The sequence below is a fragment of the Oryctolagus cuniculus genome, chromosome 6, assembly GCF_964237555.1.
Source record: "Oryctolagus cuniculus chromosome 6, mOryCun1.1, whole genome shotgun sequence".
NCBI lineage: Eukaryota > Metazoa > Chordata > Mammalia > Lagomorpha > Leporidae > Oryctolagus > Oryctolagus cuniculus.
Window position 1 is genome coordinate 165,786,622 of NC_091437.1, and position 20,401 is coordinate 165,807,022.

General features: G+C 50.5%; 1 protein-coding gene and 1 long non-coding RNA gene across 51 annotated transcripts in view; one reads left to right on the forward strand and one right to left on the reverse strand.

Annotated features, from left to right (window-relative positions):
• PTK2 (protein tyrosine kinase 2) overlaps positions 1-20,401 on the reverse strand; it is a 297,953-nt gene that overhangs the window by 48,611 nt on the left and 228,941 nt on the right. For 47 of the 50 annotated variants that reach the window (XM_070075578.1, XM_070075572.1, XM_070075548.1 and 44 more), the window contains one exon: positions 11,389-11,500. In XM_070075578.1, the coding sequence (XP_069931679.1) occupies positions 11,389-11,500 (112 nt within the window). Of the gene's footprint in view, positions 1-11,388; positions 11,501-11,871; positions 12,497-20,401 lie in introns of those variants that run through there. The other 3 variants (XM_051828996.2, XM_070075585.1, XM_070075583.1) reach the window with 3 other exon arrangements.
• LOC138849992 (uncharacterized) lies at positions 12,455-15,576 on the forward strand. Its single transcript, XR_011389350.1, has 2 exons — positions 12,455-12,687; positions 15,304-15,576. It is a non-coding gene; the product is annotated as an uncharacterized lncRNA (long non-coding RNA).

The window sequence follows — 20,401 nt, forward strand, 5'->3', positions numbered from 1 at the left end:
AATCATCCTCTGGTAATGGATTCATACCCAGAATAAATAACATGACAAAGAATCTAGTGAAAACGTGGGCAGAAGACAGGAGCAGACCCCAAGAAGACATGGTCCAGGAGGCAGCGAGGGGTTCCTCGGGCCCGGAGGCACACTCACGATGTGTCTGGGAGGGTTCGTACCAACAAGACAGAAAACGAAGAGCAAGGCCGGGAAAGGACGAGGAGAAACCGGGACTCCTGTGGGAATGTGACGCAGCACACTTGCTAGGGAGGACGGCATGGCGGTTCCTAAGGAGACTGAACGCGAATCGCCAGAGGAGCCGGCGATTCCACCTTCGAGTTCATCCATCAGAGACAGAGATGTTTGCCCACGCACACAGACTGCAAGACCTTGGCAGCAGGATTCAGAACGGCGAAACCTGCAAACTATCTAGGTGCCTGCCAACTAAGGACGGTAAGCAAGGTGCAGTGGGCCATAAGTGGAATGCTGTTTGCTCATTAGACAGAATGAAGTACCGACATACGCCACAACATGAATGAATTCTGAAAATACGCTAAATGAAAGAAGCCAGCCACCAAGAGCCATGTGTACGTGACTCACTGGTCACAGCGAGAGCTGTATTAGAGCGTTCAGGCCAAGGGGGCTGGGGGCAGGGACCCACTGGCTCCGCAACTTCCCGGCTGTGGGTCATGCGCAGTAATCAAACTGACTGGGACTAGACCTTCCAGCTCCAAAATTCTCATTTTGTTTGTGAGAGAAATGAAGTCAGAGTTCACAGCAAAAAGATTTAGTCAGAAACAGAGGCTGAAGGAAGGAAGCTCATAAAATCTAAAACCTGAGGACAGCAGCAACATGGAGATCCACTCTCCCGCACCCACGTGAGACCATGGAGATCCACTCTCCCACAGCCACGTGAGACCATGGAGATCCACTCTCCCACAGCCACGTGAGACCATGGAGATCCACTCCACCACAGCCACGTGAGACCATGGAGATCCACTCCACCACAGCCACGTGAGACCATGGAGATCCACTCTCCCACAGCCACGTGAGACCACGGAGATCCACTCCACCACAGCCACGTGAGACCACGGAGATCCCCTCCACCACAGCCACGTGCGGCCATGGAGATCCACTCTCCCACAGCCACGTGAGACCACGGAGATCCACTCCACCACAGCCACGTGAGATCATGGAGATCCCCTCCACCACAGCCACGTGCGGCCATGGAGGTCCACCCCACAGCGGCCACATGAGGCCATGGAGATCCACTCCACTGCAGCCACGTGAGGCCATGGAGATCCACTCCACCGCAGCCACGTGAAACCACGGAGATCCACTCCACCACAGCCACGTGAGACCACGGAGATCCACTCTCCCGCAACCACGTGAGATCATGGAGATCCCCTCCACCACAGCCACGTGCGGCCGTGGAGGTCCACCCCACAGAAGCCACATGAGGCCATGGAGATCCACTCCCCAGTCCACTGCAGCCACATGAGGCCATAGAGATCCACTCCACTGCAGCCACGTGAGGCCATGGAGATCCACTCCACCACAGCCACGTGAGACCATGGAGATCCACTCCACCACAGCCACGTGAAGACCAGAACAGGAGGAAACGGCCTCAAATCCCACTCCTCAGTGTCTCCCCCATGGCTCTGGCTGACGGGCTTGCTCTGCGCAGTCCACAATGCATTTGGTCTCTGAAACCAGTCTCAGCCCTCACTGCTCTGTCCACGATGCGCCCACCCTCGACATGGAGAACACATGTCTTGAACGCTGCTTTCCGTTTTCACCAGCCTCACAGAAACACGAGTCCGCTCTCCGCGCAGCCCTTCCCAGCCCTCGCCTGGACGGCGGCTGCTCCGGCACGTGCTCGAGTCCTCTATCATGAGCCCTTAAACTCCTCACAGCGGAAGAAGCTTCCCTGCCCTTCCACGTGTCAACCAGCGTTGCACACTTAGTCTGCTTCACATGCAGCTAACAGTGAGCCTGGACTCCCCAGAACTGCCACATGGGAAGGCGTGGCCTGTGAGGACAGGGATTTCTGAAGTGTATCCTAGGAAGGCTACAGACTACCTTTCAGATTTATACTCTTAAAAATTTTTTAAAGATTTATTTTGTTTATTTGAAAGGCAAAGTTAGAGAGACAAAGGCGGGGGTGGGGCGGGGAGGAGAGAGCCATGGATCTTCCATCCACGGTCCACTCCCCAAATGGCCATGCCAACTGGGGATGGGTGAGGCAAAAGCCAGGAGCCTGGAACTGCAACTGGGTCTCCCTCTTGGGTGCAGGAGCCCAGGCACGTGGGCCACCTTCTGATGCTTTTCCGGGCACATCAGCAGGCAGCTGGATCTGAAGTGGAGCAACCGGGGCTCGAACCCTGCTCATATGGAATGCTGGCATCGCAGGCAGAGGCTTAACTCACAGCGACCCAGTGTTGGTCCCAGACTTACACTTTTCAATGTTTAATTTGCAAAAGTGGTTGTGCTGATTTAAAAGGTTAAAAAACAAAAGAATTTGCGTGGCAATGCTTGTTTTAAAGGTAGGTGTTGCTGTATCAGCATTAATGATGGTTGTACAAGGGGTCCAGCACTGTGGCACAGTAGGCTAGCTGCAACGCTGGCATTCCACACTGGAGTGCTGGACTGTGTTCTGGTGCTCTGCTTCTGATCCGGCTTCCTGCTAATGTGCCTGGGAAGGCAGTAAAAGATGGCCCAAGAAGGCTGGATAGCCTAGCCCTAACTCAGTTGTTATAGCCATTTGGGGAGTAAGCCAGTGGATGGAAGATCTCTCCTTATCTGTTACTCTTTCATATAAATAAATCAATCTTTTAAAATAATGGTATATGGGTGGGGCCGGTGTTGTGACACGGCAGGTAAGACCACTGCCTGCAATGCTGAAATCCCACATGGACACTGGTTTGTGTCCGGGGTGCTCCACCTCTGAACCAATGCCCTCCTAATGGCCTGGGAAAAGCACCCCCATGGGAGACTCTGATGACGCTCCTGGCTGCTGGTTTCGGCCTGGCCCGACACTGGTTGTTGTGGCCATTCGGGGAGTTAACTAACAGATGCAAGTTCTCTCACTGTCTCTTCTTTTTCTGTAATTATGACATTCAAAATAAATTTTAAAAACTTTAAAACCCATCCCCAGTGTACGGGAAAGGATTCCTGGATCAAATGCTCTTGAAGTTCAAGTACTGGGAGATGCAGAGGCAAGAATTAGAGCAGTGCACAGAGCTGACGGCTGTGAGTCATGGACTCTGGCCCGTCTGCAGAGCGCATGTGCAACGGGAAATACAAACAGCTGTCGCTGGCTCTGTGTATCCTGTGCACTGAACTGGGCCCTTCACACCAACTGGCTCACCTGGACGACGAGGCTAGGAAGCCGTATTGCCACCTGCACCTCACCGTGGCTCAGGGGGCGGGGTGATCTGAACAGGTGGCGTTCCCAACCTGCCGTGAGACGCTACCCATCACAAGCATGCTTCTTACTCGACAAAAATAGGAACAGACCGAAGAATGACTGCTGTAAATCACCTCTCAGGGTCACTCAGATGCCTAAACACGCAGCAAATGGTAACATCCACAAGGATTCCATTTGAAAATAAGAATCAGAGAAAGGAGAAACTACATCCTGTGACAGACAACTGTACCAAGAACCAGAGAATCCAGACCAGCTCCACTTCCACATACCAACACAGACGGGCGATTCACCTTCCGAACCACAACTGTGAAGATGTACAAACGCGTGGCCAGGACGGCTCTGCTTCCATCCTCTCTAAGAGCCAGCGTAGGAGGGGACGCACTCCGCCTCCTGGGCTTCTGTGCCCACTGTGCCTGCAGCTCCTCCAGAGCGGCTGTGAAGATGAAGCTGTGGGCGCCAGGTGGAGAGCTGCCTCCATACAAACCTCCCGAGTGCTGAGCGAGCAGGCTCACTTCACGGCCCCTCTAAGGCAGGAACTGGGGCTTTAACAGACGGAAATATGGAACGGAGGGAATCTGTGCCGAAATACCCCCAGCTGAGGAGGGAAAAGGGAGAAGCGGATGTGTTCACCCAGAAATTCTCAACTGTGTGGCACTGCTCCCCAAGGCCCTGAGGTTCCAGGGCACTAGGGTGGAGGCCAGGCAGGTGGGGCTTCCCGGGAGGAGAGTGCAGGCGCGAACAGGCCTTGCTCCACACCCACGGCACTTGCCCCAGGCAGAACAACAGTGACAACCAAAATCCCTGTTATCTGGGCCTTCAACCAACTCCACTTTTACACGTAACAAATGGCATTTTGCATAGTTAATCAGACAATGAACCTTCCAGAACAGTAACAGCTGTGTGTACTGATGGACAATTTTACTTTGTTTCATTTGAGCTTCACCAAGGTTTTCTCACCATTTTAGAAAACCGTGTCACCAAGACCAATAATCCTCATACCAGTGGTGGCTACGGGGTCTGCACTAGTAGCTGCTGGGTTCACAGTGAAGCCATGGCTGCATCACCAAGCCTCCCAGTGCAACCGGAGAGTGCTGTACACACGTGTGCATGTCGTCTTCATCAGCCTCTCTCCTTTCGTGTCTCCTGTGTCGTTACGAGGCCTCCTACGCTGGAATCCTTGTGATGATACTCTGAACTTGGTGAGTCATCCTGTTACCAATGCACTGTATCTCAGGATTACTAAGTGCGATACAATACCAGTGCTCTCGGTGAATCAGTGCTGGGTTTGACCAGAGTTGAGGAATACCGAGACAACGCAGCTACGCTCAAACATCTTACTTTCAAGACCCCAAGACCCCTTTACATTCTTAAAAAGCAATGAGGATTCTAAGAGCTTTTGTTTTCTGGAACATACTCATCAGTATTTACATTACTAAAAGTTACAACAACACATTTACAACAGATTCATCGTGTTTTAAAAATACCCCCATTTTTAATCCTTCCTATCCCAAAATACCACCAAGGACGGCGCCTTTTCCATTTGTGTAAATCTCGTGTCTGTATTTCTATCAGATCTTTCCTCTCCGATTTACTTATTTATTTGAAAGGCAGAATAAGAGAGAGAAGAGAAAGAAAGAGAAAGAGAAAGAGAAAGAGAAAGAAAGAGAGAGAGAGAGAGAGAGAGAGAGAGAGAGAGAGTGAGTGAGTGAGAGAGTCTTCCATCCGCTGGTTCACTCCTCAAATGGCCACAATGGCCAGGGTGGTCCAGGCCAAAGCCGGGAGCCAGGAGCTCCATCCTGGTCTCCTGTGTGTGACAGGGGCCCAAGCACCTGGGCCATCTTCCACTGCTTTCGGAAGCACGTGGTACATTAGCAGGAAGCTGGATGGGAAGTGGAGCAGCAGGAATTCAAACCGGTGTCAAGTGGTGGCTGAAACCACTGGGCCACAAGCCGCTGTTTCCGCACAGCACCGTGAAGAAACGGCCTCGCAGGCTTTGCTGCTGGAATGAGGATGCGTTTCAGCAGGTTTTGTGGGCACGAGGTGGACACGGTTTGATTCTACAACCAAAACTCAACAGTGCAAGCTTCTTCAGGGGACACTGTGCCGCCGTCTGCTACACTGAATCCACTCACTGTTCCATCTTGTACTCTGAACGGATCTCTCACCCACTGTTCTATCTGTACTCTGAATGGATCTCTCACCCACTGCTCTATCTGTACTCTGAACGGATCTCTCACCCACTGTTCCATCTGTACTCTGAATGGATCTCTCACCCACTGTTCTATCTTGTACTCTGAATGGATCTCTCACCCACTGTTCTATCTGTACTCTGAACGGATCTCTCACTCACTGTTCTATCTGTACTCTGAATGGATCTCTCACCCACTGTTCCATCTTACACTCTGAACGGATCTCTCACCCACTGTTCCATCTTACACTCTGAATGGATCTCTCACCCACTGTTCTATCTGTACTCTGAACGGATCTCTCACTCACTGTTCTATCTGTACTCTGAATGGATCTCTCACCCACTGTTCCATCTTACACTCTGAACGGATCTCTCACCCACTGTTCTATCTGTACTCTGAACGGATCTCTCACCCACTGTTCTATCTGTACTCTGAATGGATCTCTCACCCACTGTTCTATCAGTACTCTGAATGGATCTCTCACCCACTGTTCCATCTTGTACTCTGAACGGATCTCTCACCCACTGTTCCATCTGTACTCTGAATGGATCTCTCACCCACTGCTCTATCTGTACTCTGAATGGATCTCTCACCCACTGCTCTATCTTACACTCTGAATGGATCTCTCACCCACTGTTCCATCTTACACTCTGAATGGATCTCTCACCCACTGTTCTATCTGTACTCTGAACGGATCTCTCACCCACTGTTCTATCAGTACTCTGAATGGATCTCTCACCCACTGTTCCATCTTGTACTCTGAATGGATCTCTCACCCACTGTTCTATCTGTACTCTGAACGGATCTCTCACCCACTGTTCTATCTGTACTCTGAATGGATCTCTCACCCACTGCTCTATCTGTACTCTGAACGGATCTCTCACCCAGTGATTCTGGAACTTGGAATTGCTGCTTCACTGAGATCTTGCCGATGCTGACGCATTTCAGTATGCAACAGACATAGTTAAAAAATTACACCTGTTAATGTTGCTCAGAGTACATCAGAAGAGCCCAAGAACTGGGAGGCTATCAAGATCATGAAGGCAGTTTTTCAAAATTCTCATTTTTCCTTGAAAACTAATCTTATCATGGGTAACAGATACTACCAGTTCTTTCTTTGATGTGACAGCCTTGCTTCTTCGCTTTTTTTTTTTTTTAAGATTTTTTATTTATTTATTTGAGAGGCAGAGCTACAGATGGTGACAGGGAGAGAGAGAAAGGTTCTCCTTCCACTGGTTCACTCCCCAAATGGCCACAATGGCTGCAGCTGCGCTGATCCAAAGCCAGGAGCCAGGAGCTTCTTCCAGGTCTCCCACGCGAGCGTGGGACCCAAGCACCCAGGACATCCTCCTCTGCTTTCCCAGGCCACAACAGAGAACTGGATTGGAAGAGGAGCACCCGGGAGTAGAACTGGTGTCCACATGGGATGCTGGTGCCGCAGGCTGAGGATGAACCCACTGTGCCTCGGTGCCGGCCCCAGGCTTGCTTCTTTCTTGAGAAAACGTCTATCAAATCTGCAACTCTGAACATCACGTCAGTTGGTCTTCCATGAAAGAAACAAGGTGACAAGCCCCTGGCTCTGCGGGTGCTGCCTTATCTCATGTGGAGATGAGGAAGCAGCCACATCTCAGCCCGGGGCTGCACTGGCACCCGGCCAACTCTGCCAAAGCCACCTCTGACGCCAGCTGCAAGACCCACCGTAACCTGACCCCATGCTCACCACGCTTCCTCAGCAGCATTCGCTGACCCATTCCAGTCTATGGGCTCCACTTGCGACCACAACACAGAGGCGCTGTACACAAGGACGTGAAGTGGAGGGCCAGAGCTGAGGGGCAGTAGGCTAAGCCTGTGCCTGGGCGCCAGCATCCTATCTGAATGCCAGTTGATGTCCCGACTGCCCCTCTTCCGATCCAGCTCTCTGCTGTGGCCTGGGAAAGCAGTGCAGGGTGGATCAAGTGCTTGGGCCCTTGCACCCACGTGGGAGACCTGGGAGAAGTTCCTGGCTCCAGACTGGCCCAGCTCCAGCTGTTGCAGCCATTTGGGGAGTGAACCAGTGGATGGGAGACCTTTCTCTCTATTAACTCTACCTCTCAAATAAATTATTAAAAAAAAAAAAAAAAGGGAAAGTGAATGAGTTTGGAAAAAACAAGTGTTCAGTCCAGCTTGCAAGCTGGCCGGCGCTCTTCCTGGCCGTGCCTGGGCACTTCCTGCACCCTCGTGCTGAATACGCACTGCTCCCCCCAGGTCATTTCCACGTGAGCTGGCACTCTCGCCTGCGGCTGCTGCCTGACCTGTGCTGAGGGGACGCCCTCTCAGTGCAGTCAACACTGTGGACAAGGCAGTCAGCACTGAATGTGGGAGAGCAAGAGCGACTTCATGCGCCTGCGAGTCCCAGGTCCCAGCGGGTTGTCTGCAGGACAGCACCAGGCACAGACGGAAAGGAATCCGGAACAGGAGCCTCCCGTGCCAGCCTCGTACCCGGCACACCTCTGCAAAGACGGTCCCTGGATGGAAAACTGGCGTCAAACGAGCAGAGACCTGTACATTTTTGAAAAATGTTTTTGACAAGGATGAGTTTATTTTGGTGCAAAAATACTTTGAAATGCCTGCCTAGTTTTTTTCACAATATGCGCTTTCTATGAACTGGGTAGACACGTTTCCCAATCACAATTCTTTCCGGATCCTGCCGGTGGCCAGGACGTGTCTTAAGAGCATCTGCCTGTCTGAATGCGGCCTCACAAGGCACCTCTGAGATGGAAACGTTGTTACAATTTCGTATTTTTTAATATCTGAGGATTTGGAATATTATAATAACTTCTAAAATAATTAGTATTGATGTAGTCCCCCTTATTTTCTTTTTCCTTTGTTTAAGGTATACGAACTTCATGCGCTTCATAAATACAACTTTAGCAACACAGTGATAGTGATTCTTCCCTCTGTACGCCCTCTTCTTCCTCCTCCCTCTCCTAGTCTTGTTATCTTTTACTAAGATCTTTTTTCAATTAACTTTATACACAGAAGACTAACTCTACACTAAGTAAACATTTCAACAAATAGTATGAAAAACAAAACAATGTCAACAGTTTTTTGATTTTTCTGTTGATTTCTTCCATGACCCACTGTTCATTCCAGAACACAGATCTGTACATGTTTCTAACTGGCTTTATGCTGTAACGTTTCTGCCACGAAGCAGCATAATTAAGCTCTTAGTTGTGAACCATGAGTGGGAGAAACATATTTCCCTTTAAAAAATTAAACTATGTTACACATATTCTTTAATGGTTCACAAAATTTATCTGCAAAAGCCTGAAATCCCCCCTGAACTTAAGAAATCGAAGGGGAACACATTTATCCTAAGGAGCCATGAGAATTCACAGGATCCAGAAAATGGGCATTTCACAGGGCAGGGAAGCTCCTGAAGAGAACACAGACTCATTTCAGACCCGCTCAACTCTTGACAGAAGGCGTGACTGCACACAGGACCTAATCTGCCCGGAAGTGAGCCCAGCACTATCATGACTTTCTAGTCACTAAAACTTTTACTCTCGGGGTTGCCAAATTTGGCCTTGAAAGGCCAAATACTAAAAGTATGAATCTGTGTGGCCATACTGCTTTGTCACAGCTACTCTGCCTGCCTGGAGAGAGACCAGTCAGCAATGACACACAAACTCATGGGCGTGGCTGTGTCCCAACCAAGCTTCGGGGGACAAGAAGTGCGCTGGCCTGTTTGAAACAGGTGCACCCTGGCGGAGGACAGAACAGTTTCTGGCTATGGAATGGGCCTCAAAATATGCACTGTGAAAATATCTCTGAAAAACAAATGTGAGATTTGAAAAGTTAAGCAGAACTAGCCTTTGTACTTAAAATCAAATAGCTTAGAAAAACAAAAATGCCTAACCACTCTGCCTCATGACTCTTAAAATTTTTAAAAATTAGCCAGAATTATTAAAAATCCAACAGACTGTGGTATAGAAAAATGTTTAGATGAAACAGCTGTTGAGTTGCATGAGTTTCAGGAAAGGTATCAAGTACTCAAGGCTACGCTGCACTGGGGTAAAGCACAAAGAAAGTGCACTCCGTGACCCGCTCCACAGCATGCCCGAGAGGCAGGGAGCAGCAGTGAAGCCGTCGTGCAAAGGACAAGGTGAGGCTTGCACAGGCGGGTAACTCGCGCAGAGCCAGCGGCCTGTAAACAGCACGACCCGAGGGAACTGGCCCACTCGCCTTGAAGGCTCAAGAAATCAGAGTGTCCTCCTCTCCCTACTGAACCGCTACGCAGTCACCACTGAATTACAGGGGCGAAGCCCGGAGGTCTCGGGACGAGGGGCTCTCTGTATTTCCAGTGATCACTAAGGATTTGCTACGAAACCAAGAGAACTGTGCTGGCTTTCTCAGAGCCCAGCGCAGCAGGTGAGGTGACGTGGTTTGGCCTCTGGACTGAGGCACTGGCTGCCTCTACGCTCCTGCAGAACTGTGCTACGCACCTGCATTCCCTTTACATGGGTGATGTGCTTACCGACACCCAGTTCAAATTGGTGAAAATCTAAGTCAGCAGGCATCAGGATAAAAAATTAGCACAACATGAGGTGGGCATCTGGTGTAGTGACCACATTCCTGCATCAGGATGACTGCGTAAGTCCTGCCCTGGTCCTGCTCCCTGCAATGCGTACTCTGGGAGGCAGTCGCATCTGGGTCTCTGCCACTCATGTGGTGTGAGCTCCCAGCTCCTGGCTCTGGTGGGCCCCACCCTGGTGGCTGCAAGCATTTAAGAAGTGAACCAGTGGATGGGAGGATGAACTCCGTGTCTCTGCCTTTCGAATAAAAGAGAAAATAAATTAAAATGAAAAATTATTAATTGGTGCAATATTTAAATAGTACTTTTTGAACATTTTTCAAAACAAAATTAAAAAAGAAAAAACAAAATGAAGTAAATAGTTGTCAAAACGTACTATACTTTTAGCTAGTAAGATATGACATCACAGGTAATCACTAGCTGCACAAATGCTAGTTCTCTATGGACCTGGCAGGAAAAGGTCTGACTAGGATTATTCCTGGCTGTACCTGAGAACACCATCCTGTCAAAAGCAAAAGGTGCCGCGTATTTGTCAGTCTCAGGACAATGTTTAAGGGTCACCTCTGCCCAGATGCTCAGCCCCAGCCCACCCCAGCGAGTGGAAAGGCCCGGCTGCCTGTCTGGAGGCAGAGGCCCACGAAGGGATCCGGATGCGAGCGGGCGGCCAGGACCCAAGGATGCTGCCAGCAGAACCTCCCAAGGAAACCACAGCAAGCACACGTGCTCCTTTTCCCACACAAACCACCCCGCGACAGACAGCAGACAGGCGACAGTGGACACAAAGCTTTCAGTGAAAACAAAACACAAACAGGAGTATGGTCAGCTAGAACTGGGCTCCTTTTAAATAAAGAACCCCCCTGGTCCCAGTTAATGTTTTAATCCAGACTGGATCATCAGGGAGATCTCAGACAACCAACAAAAAAAACCTCCCCAAGGCAGGCAGGCAGGCAGGCAGGCGAAAGAACCGGAAGCGCACTTTAAGATCCCGTCCAATTCCACCGCCGGCCTGCGCAGCCTCCACCTTAAGTGCACCTGCGGGGAGTGCGAGGAGGCGCAGACAGGAAGCAGCTGGCTGCATCGCAGGCATTGCAACTGTCACTCTCAGAGACCTGGCATCTGTTTTCCCCAAAGCAATGCTGCCAACACCACAGATCGCCACGCTGGTTAACAAGCGGCTCCCGCACTGGGCCTGGGGCCTTGGCTACCTTGGGTGGTGCTTCGTCAGCCCCTCCAGAGTCCCAGGACACCGTGGCCTGTCTTCTGGACTCCATCCTCATGCGTTCTTCTTGCTGAGCCTTCTCCTCCTCCAGGACTGTGCTAGAGAGACAACACACGGATTTAAGGGGTGTGACAACCAGGCCAGCACACCAGACCCCCCACGCCGCATCGCCGGTCGGCTGACGCTGGATGACAGCAGTAACAGAATGACCCTGCACACTGAGGGAAGAAAGATCAGGTTTCTCACTCTTCACAAGATGAGTCTAGAGTAGCACTGGCCCAAAAAGGCAAGTCAATTTAAACACAGAAAAAGCTAAGCAGCAGCTGGCAAGAAAGGAGCCGGGGGAGAGCAAGGGGGACAGGCACGAGGAGCCGCCTGTGTGACCCACTCATGCTGAGCAAGCCCAAGCAGCGCCCTGCCAGGCGCTCGCACACCCCAGGACAGAGGCTCCCACAGACCGTGACCGCACCGGCTCATTATGCAATCCATCAGGAATCTGGCCAACGTCTCCCTCAACTTCTCAACACTCTCTCTACGTCCAGCCTCAGCAGTACTGATCTGACCGAAACGCAAGAACAATGCGCAGGCATTCCGGCGCTTCGAAAGGACATCTGCTTCGAAGCAGAGACGCCGTGGCCAGCAACACGGCTACTTACCACCACTCGCCCACTCAGCCCCGCGGCCCGGCCGCCGCCTCAGTGCCTGCTGGGCGGCCTCTGGGTCTTGGCGCTTTGCCACCCCAGACTCAGCGCAGCCGGAGCGGACTCTGCTGGCTTCCTACTCCCTGTGGGTTCCCCAGGGCTTCCGCGGGTGGCAGGTCTTTGCAGGCTTCATCCTAACATGGCCAGCAGCTCTTCCTACATGCCCTCAACTCCAGAGTTCTCATCCTGAAGCTCACTAGTTCCTGGCCCCCTGGTATACAGCGCAGTAAATAACCACCCCAAATTACTCAGGAAAGAGTGACATCAGCAGCACAGACTCTTTCTAATCTGGGAGTTTGCGCAGCTGTTTAAAAAGACAGTCCTGCTTGGCTGGAGGCCACAGTGCTGTTTCTCACAAAACCAGTGCAGGCAGTCGCCTTCCCAGTCAGGGACAGACAGACAGACAGAACTCATTGCATAACTGCCCTGAGTCAGCAAGCCATCACCACAGATGGGCAGGACTTGTCTCTTCCTCAAAGAAACCACCGCGTCCGCGTTCAAAGATCCTGCCCCACGACATGTTGGTCTCCTTCTGCTCCACTCAGCAAACACCAAGAAACTAACAATACATGTGCAAGGCCCAGGTGAGCCTGGTTGCGTGGGGTGGCTGGGAGATGGCCGCGCACTGTCTGGGGACCAGGACGCTGGACAGGCTGGGCTAGTTGGCTCTGCCCTATCCCTTCGGCCAGAATAACACTCAACTCAGGCTGCTGAGGGATCTGAGACAGCGGCTTGAGCCTGTCTGTCTACTACGTTTGTCATGAAGTGGAGGCTGTTCTATAACCTTTTTTTTTTTTTTTTTAAATTTACTTATTTACTTGAAAGGTAGAGTAAGAGAGAGAGGGAGAGACAGAGATCTTCCACCTGCTGGTTCACTCCCCAGATGTCCGCAACACGCTGCATGCTGGCGGCTTAACCCACTGAGCCACGATGCCGGCCCTGCGTAACTTTTCTAACAGCACATTTGCTCCAGGGCTGCTCACCTGCCACGCGTTTGCCAACTTTGTTTGGTGCAAGGTATACACGACAAGGTCTCTGTGGTGCTCTGTCTGTGGGGAAGGACTCAAGCCTGAAACACAGGATGAGTCCTGAGATGGAGACAGCTGGGCCTGGGCTGTTCTGGACGGGCCCCAGCAGCACTCTGGCCTCTGAGGGGTCAGGGCAGACAGGCCCAGCAGGCCATGGTCGAAACCTCTCCGAGGGCACAATGCTGCAGAGCTGAAGCACAGCCTGGAAATGGGCACCTGCGCATTCAGTTTTCTTTGCACACTTAAATTCACGGCTCTATATCTTTGCCACACATGACTCTATCCATCCAAGCATCATTCACAGAACGGAGTACCTCTCTAACTACCTCTCTCAGAACAAAAACGAAAATTAGGGAGGCGGAGCTGTGGTGTAGCAGGTAAAGCTGCCACCTGCAGTGCTGGCATCCTATATGGGTACCAGCTCCACTTCCAATCCAGCTCTCTGCTGTGGCCTGGGAAAGCTGCAGAAGATGGCCCAGGTCCTTGGGCCCCTGCACCCACGTGGCAGACCTGGAGGAAGCTCCTGGCTCTGGATTGGCACAGCTCCAGCCGTTGCAGCCATCTGGGGAGTAAACTAGCAGATGGAAGACCTCTCTCTCTCTCTGCCTTTCAAATAAATAAGTAAATAAATCTTTTAAAAAAAATAAAAATTAGACAATCCAATGCCTCTGAGATTTAAGAAGTTTTTAAAAATGCAAAGAGCGATTACAAATTTCCAATCAAATATCTATCCCCTGTAGTTAATGACTACCATTCCCATGAGGAGTTCCGAGTATTCTGAATAAATTGAAATATAATTTGAGTTTGAAGTGTAACACAGAAACCTGCCTTTTGGAAAAGTCTTTAATCATGCATGAAGCGTTAGTGATACACTAACTCTTACATGCCTGCTAACACATGCTCACTGATATATAATGCTCTTAACATCAACAAACATCAAATTACCACGTATGGAATAGGAGTGGAGACGTGTACGAGCGAACATGGCTTCTACCGGGTGCCCGTCATTGTCAGTGGGAACGTGGGAAGGTGCATCTTAACTCCTTGATCAGATGTAGTGCCCATCTATCTACATACACTCGTCATTGTCAGTGGGAACGTGGGAAGGTGCACCTTCACTCCTAGATCAGATGTAGTGCCCATCTATCTACATACACTCGTCGACTATAAACAAATATATCTTTACCTAAAAAGGTTACTGAAGGGGTGGTGCATGTACATGCACACAAGGTAACCGCCACTGCTAATTAATGCATTAATTGTATTTGAAAGGTGGGAAGGGAGGGAGGGAGGGAATGAGAGAGAGATCTCTTCTCCACTGGTTCACTCTCTGAATGCCTGCAACGCTAGCTGGGTCTCCGGCGTGGGTGCAGGCCCCAAGCACTTGGCCATCCTCTGCTGCCTCCCAGGTGCGTTAGCAGGGAGCTGTTCAGAAGTGGGTGGCCAGAACTCAAACCAGAACCAGCATCTCCCCACCCGCCAACATGCACCCTAACTGCTGCGCCAAAGGCCAAGCCCTACCGCTGTTGTAAAGAATGAATCATTCCTCGTTTCTCCTCTCCCTTGTCTATCACCCTTCTTCCTGTGTGCCCAGAGAAGCTTTCTCTAAGCTCATATGTTTTCTACTGCCTCTCCTATGGTTTTCCTTGTCCAGAAGATTTCTCTACTGTATCTGACCAATACTTACTTGTGTGCAAGCAGTCAAATGGTAGTTCCTCTGCAGTTTTCCCCAAAGCTTCCAACTCCCTCTAGGCTGAGTCACCTTACTTCCCCACACATTCCCGAAGCTTAATCTGATTTTAACATTTGTCAAAACGTACAGGGGCCAGTGATGTGGCACAGTGGGTCAAGCCACTGTCTATAGTGCTGGCATCTCGTATGGGTGCCAGTTTGGGTCCTGGCCGCTGCACTTCCAATCCAGCTCCCTGTTAATATGTCTGAGAAGGCAGCAGAAAATGGCCCAAGTATCTGCACCCCTGCACCCCTGCGGGGGACCTGGATGGAGCTCTTAGCTCCTGCCTGGCCCAACCCTGGCTGCTGTGGACACCTGGGGAGTCAACCAGTAGATGGAAGATGTCTCTCTCCCTCTCTCCCTGTAACTCTTTCAAATAAATAAACCTTGAACAAAAAAGTACAGTACATTCCTATTTTCTTGACTTTTTTTCTCGCTAGGCCAAGAACTGTTACTTGAAGGTCTACTTTTACCTGCTCAGGTGCAACGTAGACTCCGAACTGTAAATGCTTTGATAAGTGACCAGTGAATGGCTGAGTGAAGCTGCGTCAGCATAGAGGTCCAATGACAGGTGCAGAGACATGACCACACTTCCTGCGCCCCCAGCAGGCCCCACAGAAATGCCTGCGAGCTGCTGCCACAAGGTGACTACTGGGTGGGTGGCCAGTCTGAGGCCTTGGACAGAGAGGCCTACTTGGCATAAAAGAGAAACACATCCAAGTGTCCTTTTCTCAGCCACCTGACCCTTAAAACAAACAGCAGATTCTGAGTAAGAATTTCCTAACATTTTATGGCTTTAAATATCTGAAAAGTCCATAAAAATTTTGGGGGAAAAAAGTCAAGAAAAAAATTTAAAAACTGTCCTTTCTTCTACTCTTTTAAATAAGTAAAATACTGGCAAGCCGTGAGAAGGCTAAGTTGGACACAGATGAGGCAACGGGAACTGAGTTAAACAGGCCCCACCAGGCAGTCTTACGACCCATGAGCTGTTTGTGGGATCACCCCTATCTTTTTAGAAAAGACTTATTTATTGGAAAGGCAGAGTGAGTGAGTGTGTGAGAGACAGGTGTCTTCTGCCTGCTGGCTCACTCTTCGAATGGCTGCAGCACCTGGGGCTGGAGCCTGGCTGCAGCCAGGAACCCCACGAGTGGCAGGGGCCGAGCCTGGGGCCATCTTCTGCTGCCTTCCCGTGTGCATTAGCCGGCAGCTGGGTGGGAGACAGAACAATCAAGACTTGAACCAGAGCTCCAATACGGGGCGGGGGTCATAAGCTGTGGTGTAACCCACTTACCACAATGCCACCCAGGTCTCCTTGATCTCAAGGCTACGTACTGTCCCCCAAACCATCCAAGCAGATTCTGTGAAGTTCCTGGTGAGCCCCTCTCGGGAACTCTTACCCCGGCACTTACAGTCTGAGCTACTGAATGTGCCTACCGACTCCCTCCCGTCAGCCGCAATCACGTCGTGGGCAGCTGTGCTGAGACCCAGAAGTGACGCTCATCACAGATGTGGCCCCTCGGAGAACACGACAACTGGGAAGTGAGCTCCTTCAGCCTCAGTATTTCATTCTCATACCAAAAATAGCATGTCAAAATGCTTTGAGAAACCCCAAGTAGCTGTGCAGAGTAGCCAAGAACATAAATAACTCGTAAGATCTGTTTTCACAGCGGGGAGGCTAATCCAGAGATGGGGGTGAGGGCAAAGGCACAGGAGACTGAGCTTCGCTCCGTCCAGCTGCTGAAGAGCCCAGAGCAACAAACGAGATGTGCACAGGGTCAAGGAGGTCACACTGAAGCATATTTTCCCAAACGACTAACATTTTTAGTAGCGATGCATTCGGTCTGGAAGCTCTTCGCTCCCTAATGTGGACTGGCAAGACGCCCTCATGCTTCTGCCTAGAATGGGGGTTTCCAAACAGTTGAAAATAAGAGCTAAGACCTGTCACTTAATAAACGCCAGCACCCTTGGTGATTATGTCTGTCTGTCCACTGTCCCAGGGGAATCAGGAGGAGCATCCTGAAGAGGAGAGCAGGCTACTACACGTTAGATTTCAGTTACTTTTTGATCTCCCCCATTTGAAGAGAGAACGTCGTCAGAGGGATGAATTCACAGTGGAAGCTAAAGCGGCTGTGGCTCACAGCAAGCACCGAGGGACGGAGCTGCACATCTGTCCTGAGCTGCGCGGGACATGCCTCTCCCCCTGGCGCAGCACGATGTGACTTCACTTCGAAGGCATTTTGATGGCAAGCAGAAAAGTGGTCTGTGAGGGCCCTTGTTTCCAGCACTGAGCCAAGACACAAAAACAAATCTCCAACAAAGACAAGTTTCAGGAGCAAGAAAGGCCGACGCACCCCAAGCAGCTCATGTTCAAGTCCTTCCAGCTGTCCCAGAAGAAGGGACGACAGACAAGCCACACTGCTGAGCTGTGCAAGCACAAGAGAGCTTGCCTGCGTCGATCTGGCTCTTCATTCATGAGGAAAGCCTGCCCGGCTACCATCGGAGTGGAAAGAGAAAGGACGTGCAAAGACTTGGCACGCGTACAAGTGCACCCGCGCGAGCTCTGTGCTTCGCCAGGAAGGAAGCGAACTGCTCTTCATTGCACTTCTGGGGCGTTTCCACTACCGTCTGTGAAACAACATTTCTTCTCGCACATATAATTCTGCTCTACTTAATAAGGGGACAAAAATCTCCCTTTTTAAAAAAGATTGGACTTTGATCACCTACACAAAGGGGTGACATCATAAAAATCGGCTGTGGACAGGGAATCAGTCCGGGTTTGCAGTCACTTATGACCTGGAGAATGCTGGGGGGGGGGGGGGGGGGCGCCTGGAGGAAAAAGCCGAGGGAAGGGCTGCAGCGCTTGTTTTGGCAAGTTTATGGGAATACCAGCTTGAAACATGATCTCTTACAATTACCAACACTGCCTCACCACGAAGGAATGAAACTGACCTTTTCACAAAAACCCTGGTGTCCCCGCAGAGAACAAGTCTGGGGCTTGAGGAAGCTGGGGGTGGCATCCACGGACGCCGGAGCCAGCCGCCCTGAAGCGACAGTGCCCTGCTGCGTCTCACACACGACGCAGCAGACTGGACCCTGTCGCAGGCACACTCGACCCAGCTTTCCCTTCCATTAACGATCTCAGATGGCACGAAATGAAGCATTTTCGCTTGGTTCTTGGGTTACTCCTCACAAATTTATTTTAAAGATTTATTTATTTGAAAGGCAGAGAGGGAGTGAGGGAAGGAGGAAAGGGGGAAGGGGAGAAAGTCTTCCACCCGCTGTTTCATTCTCCAGATGCTTACAACGGTAGGAGCTAGGCTGATCTGAAGCCAGGAGCCAGGAGCTTCTTCCAGGTCTCCCATGTGGGTGCAGGGGCCCAAGGTCTTGGACCATCCTCTACTGCTTTCCCAGACCATAGCAGAGAGCTGGATCAGAAGTGGAGCAGCCGGGACTTGAACTGGTGCCGATATGGGATGCCAGCACTTCAGGGGGCGATTTTTACCCACTATGCCACAGAGCTGGTCCCTCAAAATTATTTTTTAAAAAGCTAAAATCTCACTTTGAACTGGCATCCTGATTCTATCCCTGGAGTGTTTGAACAGCCCTTATATGACCAACCCTCTTTCAGATAAAAACAGTAAGCTCTGGACATAAGAAAAACAAGTACCAAAAGCGGCCAGATTTGGAGGGAGATGACGCAAGCAGGAGAGTGGCTTGTGTCAGGGCTGGTGCTGTGGCACAGTGGGTAAAGCAACTGCCTACAGTGCCGGCATTCCATATGGGTGCCGGTTTTAGTCCCAGCTGCTCCACTTCTGATCTAGTTCTCTGCTATAGCCTGGGAAAGCAGTAGAAGATGGCCCAAGTCCTTGGGCCCCTGCATCAATGTGGGAGACCTGGAAGAAGCTTCTGGCTCCTGGCTTCAGATCCATGCAGCTCTGGCAGTTGTGGCCAACTGAAGACTGAACCAGCAAATGGAAGACCTCTCTCTCTCTCTCTCTGTGTGTGTGTGCAAATCTAACTTTCAAATAAATAAATATATCTTTAAAAAAATAAACAGAAAAACAAACAAAACGAGAGTGGCTCAGTCAGTGAAGCTGGGGGCTCACTTTTTTTTTTTTTTTAAAGATTTATTTATTTGAAAGTCGGAGTTAGAGAGGCAGACACACACACACACACACACAGATAGACAGAGATCTTTTATCAGTTGGTTCACTCCCCAGATGGCCACAATAGCCAAGGCTGGGTCAAAGCAAAGCCAGGAGCCAGGAGCTTCTTCTGGGTCTCCCACATGGGTGCAGGGGCCCAGGGACTTGCGCTATCTTCTGCTGCTTTCCCAGGCTCTTTTAGCAAGGAGCTGGATCAGAAGTGGAGCAGCTGGGATTTGAACCACGATCATGGGATGCTGGCATTGCAGGCAGCAGCATAACTCTCCATGCCACAGTGCTGGCCAAGGGGCGAACTTTTTAATGGCTGTCAGCCAGAAGGCAGGCCCTAGACTTACTCTGTTTGAAGAATCAGAAGACTGAGTTTGAAGCAACGACAACAGTAGAAAGTGTGAGTGTGTGTGAGTGTGTGTGTGTGTGTGTGAGAGAGAGAGAGAGAGAGACCCACACACTCACTCTGAAAGGAGTGCCTCAATTCATGGGTATAAAATCAGACCGAGAGCAGGTGCTTGGTGCTGCTTGGAATGCCCACATCGCATCCTGTTATCCCGCTTCCAGCTACTATGTGCCTCTGGTGGCAGCTCAAGTACCTGGGTACCTGTCACCCACATGGGAGACCAGGATGGAGTTCTGGGTTCCTGGATAAGTCCTGGCCCAGGCCTGGCTATTGTGAGCATTTAGGGAGTGAATCTATGGACAGAATATTTGTCTCTTGAGAGACAGAGAGACAGAGAGAGAAAGTAGATTGAAACAGAGTTCTTCACCGACCTCCAGCTGATGCTGGAATCACATACTGACAAGACCACTGTAAGCAAGGCTGACCACTGCCCACAGCAGGGGCAGTTTGCAACCAGCAGACACCCTTGAGAGGAATGTAACTAAATCTAGAGTTTCCACAATTTACCGGTCACACTGTTGGGTATATCCTCAAAAAGTACTTGCTTTTCAAAGAAATATGAAGCTATGAGTCATGTTTGAGGGGAAAACGAAATTTAAAGGAGACTGCAAAGAAAACTCAAGATCGTGGGAACCGACAGGGAGTTTTAAACAAGCTATCAGAATCAATGGCAAATAGGAAAATTTTTTCATTGAAAACAAAATGGTAGGAAATGTCAATAGAGAAACAGAACAAAATAAGAACCAGATAGAAATTCCACAACGAAAACATACAGTTTCTGAAGTAAAATTCCCATAGAATGGGATGCCGACCAGCACGGGCACAACGGCAGGCTCAGGGAACGACCCAGGAGTGGGAGTCTGGCCCGCTAGGTCCCACGTCTGCCTCTCTCATTGCAGTAACTGGATTCAGTATTGACTCCAGATCCCAAGGTCAGCTCTGGCTGTTGCGGACATTTGGGGAGTAAACCAGCCCCCG